This window comes from Dendropsophus ebraccatus, chromosome 10 (genome assembly GCF_027789765.1).
Source record: "Dendropsophus ebraccatus isolate aDenEbr1 chromosome 10, aDenEbr1.pat, whole genome shotgun sequence".
NCBI classification, from domain to species: Eukaryota; Metazoa; Chordata; class Amphibia; order Anura; family Hylidae; genus Dendropsophus; species Dendropsophus ebraccatus.
In genome coordinates, this window is record NC_091463.1 from 32,666,156 (window position 1) to 32,678,624 (window position 12,469).

The following is a 12,469-nucleotide window of genomic DNA, read 5'->3' on the forward strand; positions in this document are numbered from 1 at the left end:
GTTAGTACTACGTCTAATGTGCATGCAGCAGAGCTGAGTGTGCGCGTGCAATGCAAAAAAATCTGTACGTCATGAACATTTGTGCGTAGTAAAGGTTTTTGTGTAACGTGTAGCAGCAGAGCTATAAAGGCCCTTTTACATGGGCTGATCATCAGCAACGAATATTCCTAGAAACGCTAATTTGGCCTGTGTAAAAGTGACAGCAAACAGTCGACGAGCGAGAAAACGCTCGCCGGCCGATTGAACCTTTAATGCAGCTATAAAATCTATCGTTATTAGCCCCATGTCTCTCTTTGCAACAACAAAAAAAAAAGTACAGCGATAACAATAAATGTTAATGGCTGCCCAAACAATACAGTGATCGTTTGTGCAGCCCCACACACCTTGTGAAGGTACTGCAATCTTTTATAGCATGGTCGGGCCTTTAGGATATATTCACACGTACAGATTTGTTGCTAATATTTCAACCAATGAAAATCAGATCCATACATCATAGCAGGTTGTTTCTGCAGCATGTCCATGGATTTTTGCAAGCACCATTTATTGGAACAGGATAGTCACAGACCTTTAGCAGTATATCAGTCCGGTGTGAACATGCCTTTATAGGGAGAAGGATCAGCCATAATGGATGTTAACTGCCCAATCCTTTTACTAATAGAGACATGTTTTTCCTCATCTGCCTCTGCGGAGCTCATCATAAAGGCCCTATTAGATGGCCAAACTCCTATGACGTGGTGATTATGACCTTGAGAAAAAGTGATCAGCTGACGAATGAGTTTATGTTGTTTGTTGACTGATCACTGGAACTCTTCTACAGAGTGATATCAGCCTGTTCAGACAATAGCTGCCCTGTGTAGAAGGGCCCCGTATATATCAGAGATAGCTGCTGAATCACTGTCATTGTAGATACCAGGAGAATCTCTAGGGTCCTGCATTGTACTGTACCCTGAATACAGTTTAATGTTATTCCCAGGAAAAGGAATAATATATTAAAAATGTTGTGACCGTGGCGACTGTAAGTTGAGGGATCACTGTATTTTGTATTGCATTTTTGACTGGTCAGGGTAAACAACAACCTATTTCCTTCCTGAGGGAAGCAAAAGCAAAAGGGGTAAGAAATTTACCCAAGAAAGTGAATTACCTGGACAGTTCTGACAAGTTACATAACTTATGTACACAGCGCCAGGGCTGTGCAGTCAGAGTCGGAACTAGTTTTGGTTGAAGTCGGAAAAAATGTACCAACTCTGACTCCAGTTTAAGAAAAAATAAAAAATTAAATTGAGTTTTGCTATGATATGAAGTTCTGCTCATCAGTATATATTATGAGCAACATTCTAATAGGACACTGGCCCTATTACATAAGGGTGGTCAAGGAAAAGTTGTGGGTCACTATTTGGCAGTTTGTTTCTGAGCTGGAAGAGTCCATTGTGTGGGGGGGATATCTGTGCTGTTCTCTTCCTGGATGCTGGATGACTGTATATGAGCAGTAGTGTAATATGAAGATATCATGTGTAATATAGCGGAGGAGGAGAAGACATAAGTAGTGTAGCAGTAACCTCTGTCCTCAGTGTGGTGTTTATCTTCAGAGTTCTATGGCTGCAGCTGTGTGTGTGGCTGCATCCACTGCACACATAGGAGAAGCTGCTTTATATGTTTCCTTATTCCCTCAGATATCGCTCCAGGATCATGTAGGACATTAGGGAGAAGCTGCTGAGCCAGTGTGATAAATAACTCCCCTGGTATATGACCGGCCATTTATAAAGGAGCAGGAGTCGGAGTCAGTCCTGATAAAATTCAGGAGTTGGAGCTGCGGCTTACCGACTCCACAGCCCTGCACAGCACCACCTACTGTACAAGTCTTGGGATATTTTTCAATAGTATTTGGTGCACTCACTAGCCATGGTTAGCATTTAGAGAAGACCAAGTTGTAAGGCATGTATATAATATATATATCTCCATCCAAATGGCATGTAATAACCACTACAGGTCAGACATTACTCCTGTAAGAGTAGAATTACAGCCTTAGGAGCATTTTAGGGTACACCACAAAATCATGGTTTGAACACAGCTTCACACCTTTCTGGGTACTATAGAGCAGCATTACCAGTGTCCTAATTTTTTTTATACTAGATAGGAAAGATGGGGGATACAGCCAAAATTTACGCAATTCCGTTTCTTCTCTGCACTGTTATGAGATCCGAAGGTTTTATATGTATATACCATGACACTATCCACAGCTGCAACAGAGCAGTGCACCAACCTAAAGATGTAGTAGAGCTGAATTTGTGTCATTTAAAAGTGGTGATAAATGTTTTATGGCCAGAACACCTGATTTTTAGCAGCAACAACTCCCGTTATTTTAACTAGACAGCAGTATGGATGTGTGAACTAGGACTAAGAGTTTTGGAACATCTGAACAGCATAAACTCCAGTCACCTGTAGTAGGGACATGCCATTAAGGGCCCTATTCCACCGGACGATTATAGTTTGCATTATCGTTAACGGTTAACGATCTCAAACGACTGCTGTTGTGAAAGACCTGAAAACGTTCACTCATTTCAATGGAACGATAATAGTTACTTATGATTGTAATTGCGATCGTTTTTTCTTCGCTATTGCGTTCGTATCTATTGCGAACGACCGAACGATGTCTTATTCAATGCGAACGATTTGCGAACGAGCAATGATAAAAATAGGTCCAGGTCTTATAAAGCGATCAACGATGTCTCGGTCGGTCGTTAATGGTTAACTGCATTTCAACCGAACGATTATCGTTTAGATTCGAACAATTTAACGATAATCATCTGGTGGAATAGGGCCCTAAGACAGAATCCCGATTCCTTCTATCCGATGAATACAAGTCCAACATCTGCTTCCCACAAATCTAGAGACCACCAAATTGTGGTGAACTGATACAGCAGACATGTGACATCAAGATCCCAAATGTACGTCAGTCCTCAGCAATTTGACAAGGTTGTGTAGAGGAGTATATAAACATATGGCTGTCTTGTGGATGTGAAGCATACAGATAAAAATGGAAATAATCTTTAGTCAAGTTTAAGATCCTGATTTTTTTTATTTGTCTGTCCTGTTTCTGGCAAAGCTCACCGTGATTGGCACCCAGCAAAAGGTATCTATCTACAGTATCTATACAGCCATACTACAGAAGAGAATGTACATTACTAGACAGATGTAACATGCTGGAATCCTTGATGAACATAAGTCAAATACATAGAGGGGTTTGAGACATTAAATAGAAAAACTAAAGCTTAGCTTTTCTTCCACAAACAGCACCACTCTTGGACATAGTTAGGTGTTGCAGCACAATGCCATTTATTCAGTGCAGCAACACCGCCTATGACCCAAGTAGGTCTCTTTTCAGACAGAAAGTAGCAATGTTTTTCTTATTTTGCACAATGCTCTTAAAGTGTACCTACAAGGACGCCCCACTGACTGATCCGAACTTCCAGATTAACAGTGGAACTCGCCTATCCGTCAGCGGGCCATAGTGACACTTTAAATGGAAACCAATCAGCATATGGTCCGGATATGGTTCCCTGCTGCACAGCATAGCTCTGCTGTGAAGCTTACAGAAGCTACTAGCCATGGCTGAGGCAGTAGCTTTACAGCAGGGAAAAAAGGAGTTTTATTCCCTTGGGCGACGACAGGAGAACGGCGGCAACTAGTCATCTGCCTGTTAGCGCGCTCTGTGGGGATGACTGACAGACAGAGAGACCATTAGTTGCCACCCCTCTCATGTCTTCGTGCAAGGGAATAAAACTCCTTTTTCCCTGCTATACAGCTACCACTGCGACTAGTAGCTTGAGGAAGTTGCAAAACAAGACTGTGCTGTGCAGCAGGGAACCATGTCAGCACAATCATGCTAATTGGTTACCTTCAAATAAAAAACCTGTCATCACATTCACAGTACCTGAAAAGTGATCAGGCGGTCTCTGGGGGCTTCTGCCTACCCCGCAGGCCTTAACCGATATAACTCTTCCTGTTTGAGTATAGAGAGAGATCTATCTCACCAATCTAAAAAGTTCAATCCATACAACAGTCAGTGACTATGACATTGTCAGGATACGTATTCTAATATCCATTGGTATTTACAAATTTGTCTTTTGGGACACAATAGTTGGGAGTTATTTCTTTGTGGAGAGCTGGGAAGGATCTTAATACTATACTGTAGCAGCAGGGCACGCACTGTAAGGTTTCTCTGTTGCTGTATGTAAATGTGAACACCATGCTGACGTTCCGTTTAGGAGGCAGAGTCTGAGGCTTCGGAGCTGTCTTTAACATCAGTACTCTCTGTAGCCTCACTGACTTCGCTAACATCCTTGCTGTCTCCGCTGTCCTCAGTGCCATCTCGCTTGCCAGCATTACTTATACACTTCTCATCGCGGCAGCAGTCCCCCACGTGCCCAGATCGATTGTCAGATTTATTCTCTATGGAACTCAGGGGCTGCGGCCGACTTTTATCCTTCAACTCCATCAGTTTCCTTAGCTGCTGTAAGAAACAAAAGACAAACCGGAAATAATGTAGATACATCTATCTAGAAAATACTGAGGACCTGTTTATCAAACAATATTTCTAAAAAAGTTAAAGCGTACCTGTCACAAAGCCCGCCGACCCGATCAGCAGTGAATTCCACTGTGGCCAGAAGTTCGGGTATCCATGGTCCAAAAAACCATGTCATGGTCATGTGCACGACCTCCATTCTGATCCAATTGGGGTCGCGCACATTACCATCATGCCGTGTGCATCTCCATGGATACCTGAACTTCTGGCCACAGAGTGTAATTCACTGCCAAGTCAGCGGACTACATGACAGGTACAACAAAGGCCATAGAAACTAACAATGTGTCACAAACTGTACAACAGGTCAATCTAATGGGGTTGTTCACTCGGAACAGTGACTCCAAAATGTGTTACCTGTTTCCAACTGATTTCACCCAGGTAGGCCAAGGCTATGCAACAACTATGACCATGACATGGGTCACGTGACTAGAAATTATAGTTCTGCACAGAATTGTGCTGCATTGCAACTGATTTATGAGAATGGAGTCAGGCTGTGATCTACAAGTGGGCAACACTTGTAGGCTTTGGCTGATAACCGAAGTGTGTGCCTTTACAGTACGAACAATCAGCAGAATTATTAGTACAGCCCTGGAAATGTTTGAGACACACAAATATGTCAAAGGTTTGGAACCCCACTGATCTCTAGATTTAGCCAGGACAAGTGCACTTCCTGTCTTGACACAGTATTACAGCAGGAAACAGGCTCCACAGACTTCTTATAGAGTCCATCTCCTGCAATGAGGTGGTGTGAGCAATCAGCTGGGGAGTGAAACGCACTGCTGTCTACTTCTCCTGGCTATACCTAGAAATCAGTGGGGTCTCAGATATGTCAAACGTTTCAGTAACAGTATCACTATTTTTTTTTTTTTTTTACCACCTCTGGCATAATGATGGAGAAAGTCTTGCCAATGCATAGAACTTATGTCATACTCTGCCCAATGATACTAACTCACCTCTTCAGCCATCTGTGTGAGATCCCGCTTCATAGCATAGGCATCTTCTCCATCAGCATAGTACTTAGGCTCCACTTCACTGATTCTGTAGATTACAGTCATGTGAATTAAACAATCCTCTAAAAAATAACCCTCCACTTATATAACCTAACAGAATAGAGCCAATAAAATACTACATTTACCATGTACAGATTGGCAGAGGCCCCGTGGTCAGAACAACACTGATCTCACATTGTTGCTATGCCCCAGGAATATGTCATGTGTTAACTCTCGGGACACCCTATAAGAGGCTGGGGGGGGGGGGGGGGGGGGTATTCCATGACAACCTAATTTTCACTTTTATAACCTCTCAATCAAGGCTCACACAAAAAAAAAAAAAAAAAAAACCTTTAGTCCCCATTGTTGGCCAGGGAGCATAACAAGCATTATCAGTGGGACCAGTCCACTAATGTGCATGGGGATCTCCCAACAAGTAAAGTCGGAGGAAAGAACAGTCAGGCATGCTTATAGCTAAACTCCAAATACCTAACCCGTTAGAAACACATGATTCCAACATTACACATATATACATATACTCCAACTAAAAAAAAGGAACCTACTTACTGGAAATTCAGTGTGTTGGAATATAAATGCAGAGCCGCTCGATTGCTGCAAAGTGAAATCACATAGAAGAAATTAGCATCAATGGAGGAAGAAAACAGATTGCACAGCCTGGAAACAATGCAGGGGGGGGAAATTTACTAATACTGTCTAACTCTTAGACAGTGCACACTTAGACTATGTGGTATACTTTGCAAATAAAACACGTTATAATTGGTTAGAGTAACAATTCTGTCTGATTTGAAGCCAACATTGTGGCACAACGGCCTTAAAGGGGTTGCCCAAGCTTAGAAAAACATGGTTGCTACCTTCCAGAAACAGCAACTCAGTCCTCAGTTTGAGCTGAATTGCAATACCACACACAACCCAATGACAAGGGTGGTGCTGGTTTTGTAGGAAAGTAGCTGTGTCTTTCTTAAACGTGAATATTCCCTTTAAAGTGTACCTGTCATGATAGGGACTTCCAGATTAGTGGCAAAATCCAGAAGTTCCATGGATACAAAGAGATCCAATAAGGGATTATGCGCATTTATTGACCGATTGCGTCTTGGACATGACAGGTACGCTTTTAATAAATCAAGGTCATTCGTCTAAATGAAGCTCAGGTACTCAATTCCATCAAGGGTTGAAGTCATGTAAGCCACTCCAATTTACTTGTAGGCACAGTCACTACCAGACATATGAGAGCTGCGCCTGTAAACAATGAAAAGACAAGCTTTTTTTGGCCCCATCAGCCAGCTGATCGGTTATGGTGCAGAGAGCTGGACTCCATTGCACATGATATTGCCGATCCTAAGAGATTTATCTGACAGATCTTTGAGAATAAAGCCAAGAACCTATAAAACAGAGAACAGGTCATAAAGGAAAGACTGAGATTTCTCCTCTTTTCAAATCCACTCCTGGCTTTGGCTTCAAAAATCTGTCAAGATAATTCTCTGTGTAAACACACCATAAGGATAGACCCTCAATATCTCAGTTTCAGAAAAGCATTAATGTATTGAACCAGAATACATGACTAGACATTTCTAGTAACCATAAGAAGTATGGAACGAGAACATGCTGCAGGAAAGTATTAGTCTCCTACCTCTTCCGCACGTGTAAAGATACATATTTGGCATTGAAGTTCTCAATCATTGCTCTGGAGGCCTGGTCCATCAACTTCTGAGCCAGGCCTAATCTTCTGTGTGAGCGTTTTACAGCCTGGACAAATATAAAGAAACGTTCTATAGATGCTACAATGAGTCTTATAGTCATTGAAGAGCAAATTGTCATTAACCATCAGATGGACATATGGAAAGTACAATAAACAGGAAAAGGTTCTCTTACTAAAGAGGTGATATGTCCATGAGGAACATCATCTGGATCTTCTTCCCTGCACAAGAGAAGAGGGCAAACATTAGGGAGGAATCGTTCATATTCTAAATTGTCCAACCCTACACTAAAAATAATTAAAGGAATTCCCTCATGAAGGACTACCTCCGTACTACACATTGCAACAGCTGTTGCTTCTAAACGTTAAATAGGTTAACTAACAAAAGGTAGTATTACAACTTGGGTGAGAACATGCTTAGCACACACTTCTCCTGGCTAATGCTAACAATTAGTGGGAGATCAGTGGGGAGACCCCAACAATCAAAACCTCTGACATGTGAAAAGTTTATTAAAGTGGCAGTGCCCATTTAAAGTGATCACCATATGTATAGTTCATAACTCACATTTTTGCTAAGACATAACCAACAATTTTTCCATTTTCATCCTCTGCAATGTATGACAGCTGTGAGGAGACAAGAAGACGACAACATATAATAAGCATCAAACTCTGGGAATACTCAAACTGTATAACAATCATGTCTAATGTGCAAATACAGATGAATCTGCTTTCAGCTCAATACTGACTTCTGGCGTATCATCAGATATATCCAAAGTCAGGTTGCCCCCAGACACAGCTTTTTTTTGTGGCATTTTTCTGGCCTCCAAAAACATCAGAAAAACTGCCAAAGATTATCTTGGTGTTTTTGACTTTAGGTGTAATTGGCTCTTCTTTTTTGCCTTTGGCGTTTTTTAAATAAACAGGCATTTCATAAAATTCCATTGAAGCACAGCTACTTTCAAGCAAAAACCCTGAGGTTGTGTGTGCTATTCACTTTAATGGAACTGAGCCTCAAAACAACACCCAAGCTGAGGACAAGAGTGGCACTGTTTATGGAAGAAAGCGGCCATGTTTTTCTAAGCCTAGATAATCAATTTAATGAGTGCATTGGGTCTCACTGCACCAGTAATGGTGTGCAGTAAGGTGATATAAATGCACAAGCCAAAAAGACAGAAATGGCTGCACATCGCAGTCATGGTTGACACGAAAGCCTGTTCAGCTACATTAAAAACCAACATCAGAAGTTATTATATTATTTGATCAAACCATATTGCCTCATGTACCAACATGCAGGTCTCTGATACACATGGGTCCCTAACCAAAAACATCTCTGTGCCGGTCAGCGAACACAATCCCGGCAAAGCGTGTACAAGCAGAGAAGGGGGGCCACGGAATGGCCTGCAACCCCAATGTCGCAGGACCAAACCCCAAAGGGCCCCCCCGAACATTGCAGGCAGCGCCGGCGGAGAGAGTGGACGCCAAACACCACAAGTATGAACAAGCTCTTACCTCTGCTTGCGCACACTTTGCGGGAACGGTGTTCGCTGAACGGCACAGTGATGTTATTTGGTTAGGGACTCATGTGTATCAGGGACCTGCACATTGGTACATGAGGCAATATGGTTTGATCAAATGATATACTAACTTCTGATGTTGGTTTTTAATGTAGCTGAACAAGCTTTCATGTCAGCCATGGGTGCGATGTGTAGCCATTTCTGTCTTTTTGTGCATATGTGATATAAATGCAGCTGGCAATTTTTAAAGCAAAGAGCAATCACATCAAATAACGATTCGATTTCTATTCTGTTCATTCACTTTGAAATTCGTTACTTGATAAAAGTAAACTATTAACACTTCTAGTTCTAAAAGTGTTCTTATAGCTTTTTTCCCCCAACACCTGGCTAAAACTTTTGCACAGTACTGAATATGAAAATAATACAACCTAATGTGTATGAAAAGCTTCAATATATGCCCATCTAGTCCAGGGCATGATGGGAGTTGTAGTCTTGCAACAGCTGGAGGGCCGAAGGTTCCCCACCCCTGCTATAGTCATAGACAAGCATATATTGCCCACTGACTTCCAATGTAAAAAAAATAATAATAATAATATAGAACAAAGATGACAAGCAGGGATCCAAGTGTGAGCGTATAGTGCATTCTATTCATTCTAGGGACAATCTTACTCTGTTTGTGATCGGTGAGGATCACTGCAGTCAGACCCCCACCATTCAGCTTACTATTCTGTGGATAGGGAACTACTTTCTGAAAATAAACCCTGCAATAGGAGGTTTATAGGAAAATGTACAAAGGATTGCTGAAAAAACACCCACCTGCGGCCACGATAATCCATGGTAGAAGTAATATTTCATCTGATAGTTCTCTGGCAGACACAGCAGGTTGCAGTGCTGCATGTTCATCAGGTCCTCAGGCTGCAAATAAAGGAGATAAGAGAATCAAGAGGCGACTGGTGATACATAAGAATAAATGGACCCAGGTACCATAGTGAACAGCTAGAAAGGGATCGGTCACCTCTACATCATGACCAGAACTGCCCAGACAGCTAAGGAGACAAATGATACCTGTCTCTTAGAATCAATGGAGCCGTATCATAGAGGGGTGGGTTGGCTCGCCTCCAGTGCTTCAGCCCTGGCCTGATGGTACATTCACTTTAAGCAGAGCAGGGAGAGAAGAGGCATGCATGCAGCAGCTCAGCCTCAAGCACACTTGTGCTAAGAAGAAGAACATTATGTTATTACTAAGCAAACAGCCATCACCTGACAGACAGGTATAATGTATCTCCCTATCAGCTATCTGGCCACGTCTGCAGCAGAATAAAGAGTAGATTGATTTCCTTCACAGACTTACAATGGAGCTTGTCTGCTGCAGCAAGACGGAAAACCAGCTGGGGAGGGAAAAGCTCGGCTGAGCATCTCTGTGTATAACAGTCAGAGGGGGTCTCTAGGCTTTGTGTTATTACTACATTTAACTGGATATCCTTGTTTACATACAGACGATACATCCCTCATAGATCTCACAGCAGAGACTGTATGCAGTCTTATCCATGCTCTGTGTGTTACACAGCCCGGACTCCACACTGGTCCATGAAGCAAAGAGGACCCAAGAGAGGAGACCTGTGCTGCGGTGTTCAGCTCGCTGAAGACTGTAAGGGTACTATTCCACCAACAGATCTGATGACAGATTATCTGCCAAAGATTTGAAGCCAAACCCAGGAACAGACTATAATCCGAGAACAGGTCATAAAGGAAAGACTGGATTTCTCCTCTTTTCAAATCCATTCCTGGCTTTGGCTTCAAATCTTTGGCAGATAATCTTTCATCAGATCTGTTGGTGTAATAGGACCCTAAGGAATCCATACACTTGTAGCCACCTGCTGAGCAGCATAAGGTCTGGTCTCAGGATATACGCAGCAATGGCTTTGACTGCAAACATATCTTTATAATGATACATGAGGATCTTTTCTTTATACAGATTTAAAGGGGTGTTCCACACATGATCAACAACTCCCACCTCTCCACAGAATGATACCCCCACACTGACCACTACTGCCAAGCTACAATTCCAATCATACCAGGCATGCTGGGAGTTGTAGTTCTGCCACAGCTGGAGGAGGACAGGCTGGGGGACACAATTATCATGCTGGGTTATGCCCTTACATTATAAGACATGGGAATCTCCCAACATGCCCTCACACCCTGAAGAGGCGGCACATACAGCCATATGTCCCCCATCCTGTGGCTTTCCAGTTGGTATAAAACTACAACTCCCAGCATGCTTTGCCCTCAGTGCTGTCAGTCATTAGCTCCTCGCTTCCTTATTCTCCCATCCTACTTCTACAGCGCTGAACGTTCCATCATGTCCGTCCAATCACACGGCAGGGTGGCCGGCTGCCCGGAGCATCATGGGAAATGCAGCCATAGCCTCATAGCCTTTTACTATCTCCAATCTGAAGTCATACACATGAGCAGCCAGGACTAGTGACAGCGATATCGCCCGCAGCCCCCCGCACTGACCCCCCTCACACGGTCCTTCCCGTATCATAATACATCCTTAATTCGCCGGTTACCCGTGCGTTCCGGATATTCATGGCGAAGGTCTCGTTGTCTCACGTTCCTCTCGCGCAGGCGCAGCAAGAATCTCGAAGCAACGGCGAATAACCAATCACAAGCCAGTTACTAAGATAGGTAGCCAATCAGTAATCGACATATGGAGGCGGGTTCTCTCTGAAAGCTGCGGCAATCAGCGCAGCAGTTGTTCTAATTGACATGTACATTAACCAATGAACTTGCTGTGGGCGGGGCTGTCTGGTTAATTGACATATGGTAAAGCGAACTGCGGCTTTTATTGCACGTCGTAGTAATGCGCCTCCAGATTTCGTAATCGCAAATCTGTAAGGCTGTGTTCACATCTCGCGGTTCGTTGTGATGAATATTACCGTTCTAAGGACTGGCGTAAAGACACTGAAATACCTGGTAAAAAAAAGTTTCTGCGCTTCAGTCACAAGGAAAGACATAGAGGAAACAGTAAAGGGCCGGCGGTTTGTTACTATGCTTGACACTTCTGTCTTCCTAGTTGTGGTACTGCAGTGTCTGTACTCTGTCAGAAGGTGGCACTGTTTCTTATGTTGTAACCCAGGGATAGGGAATCTTTGGCCCTCCAGTTGTATAACTTTGTAATGTGTGTTATTTAGTGAATAATTGTTTAGAGCCGCACTACCCCTTTAAGGCATTTGATACTGTGCCGCATGAAAGGTTGGTCTATATAATGAGGATGATGGGACTAGGAGAAATATACGTACGGCTGTCCACGCTCCCATCTGCTTTTCCAGCTTCCAGCCAATCAGTGCGTTGTGGTGGGACAGCTCACTGGTCAAGCGGGGCGCCAGGAAGCAGACAGGAGAGCGGACAGGTAATGTATGAGCTGGTTTAAAGGCCTGACAGATGATTAGTTAATTAGGATGTGGCTACATTCTTGCTGCAGGAATGCAGATTCATTGGTCATAACGCTGCAGGACTCGTGTGAACACAGCCTAAACAGGTAAGGGTCCATTTACATAGAAAGATGATCTGCCAAAGATTTGAAGCCAAAGCTATGAACAGACTATAAACAGAGATCAGGTCATAAAGGAAAGCCTGAGATTTCTCCTCTTTTCAAATCCATTCCTGG

General features: G+C 43.0%; 1 protein-coding gene across 2 annotated transcripts; it reads right to left on the reverse strand.

The window, feature by feature from the left end:
• Nucleotides 1-3,067: 3,067 nt before the first annotated feature.
• On the reverse strand, nucleotides 3,068-11,451 carry NAA10 (N-alpha-acetyltransferase 10, NatA catalytic subunit). Of its 2 annotated transcripts, none has more exons than XM_069986057.1 (8): nucleotides 11,370-11,451; nucleotides 9,616-9,714; nucleotides 7,851-7,909; nucleotides 7,462-7,507; nucleotides 7,220-7,335; nucleotides 6,139-6,183; nucleotides 5,536-5,620; nucleotides 3,068-4,507 (listed from the first exon to the last, which is right to left on the reverse strand). In XM_069986057.1, exons 1-8 carry the CDS (start codon nucleotides 11,388-11,390, stop codon nucleotides 4,262-4,264), a joined length of 717 nt encoding a protein of 238 aa, XP_069842158.1. In that variant the 5' UTR covers nucleotides 11,391-11,451; the 3' UTR covers nucleotides 3,068-4,261. The 2 variants fall into 2 exon arrangements, with proteins under 2 accessions (XP_069842158.1, XP_069842157.1); XM_069986056.1 differs by having other exon boundaries at nucleotides 3,068-4,510.
• Between the last annotated feature and the right edge of the window lie 1,018 nt (nucleotides 11,452-12,469).

Bases quoted from the DNA above. Each gene is read 5' to 3' on its own strand.
- NAA10 (XM_069986056.1), bottom strand. From the start codon at position 11,390: ATGAATATCCGGAACGCACGG. The intron at 7,336-7,461 runs GTAAGAGAACCT...ATATTTGTCCAG, and splicing joins ATGGACATATCACCTCTTTA to GCTGTAAAACGCTCACACAG. The intron at 5,621-6,138 runs GTAAGTAGGTTC...TGTAATCTACAG, and splicing joins TCCAACACACTGAATTTCCA to AATCAGTGAAGTGGAGCCTA.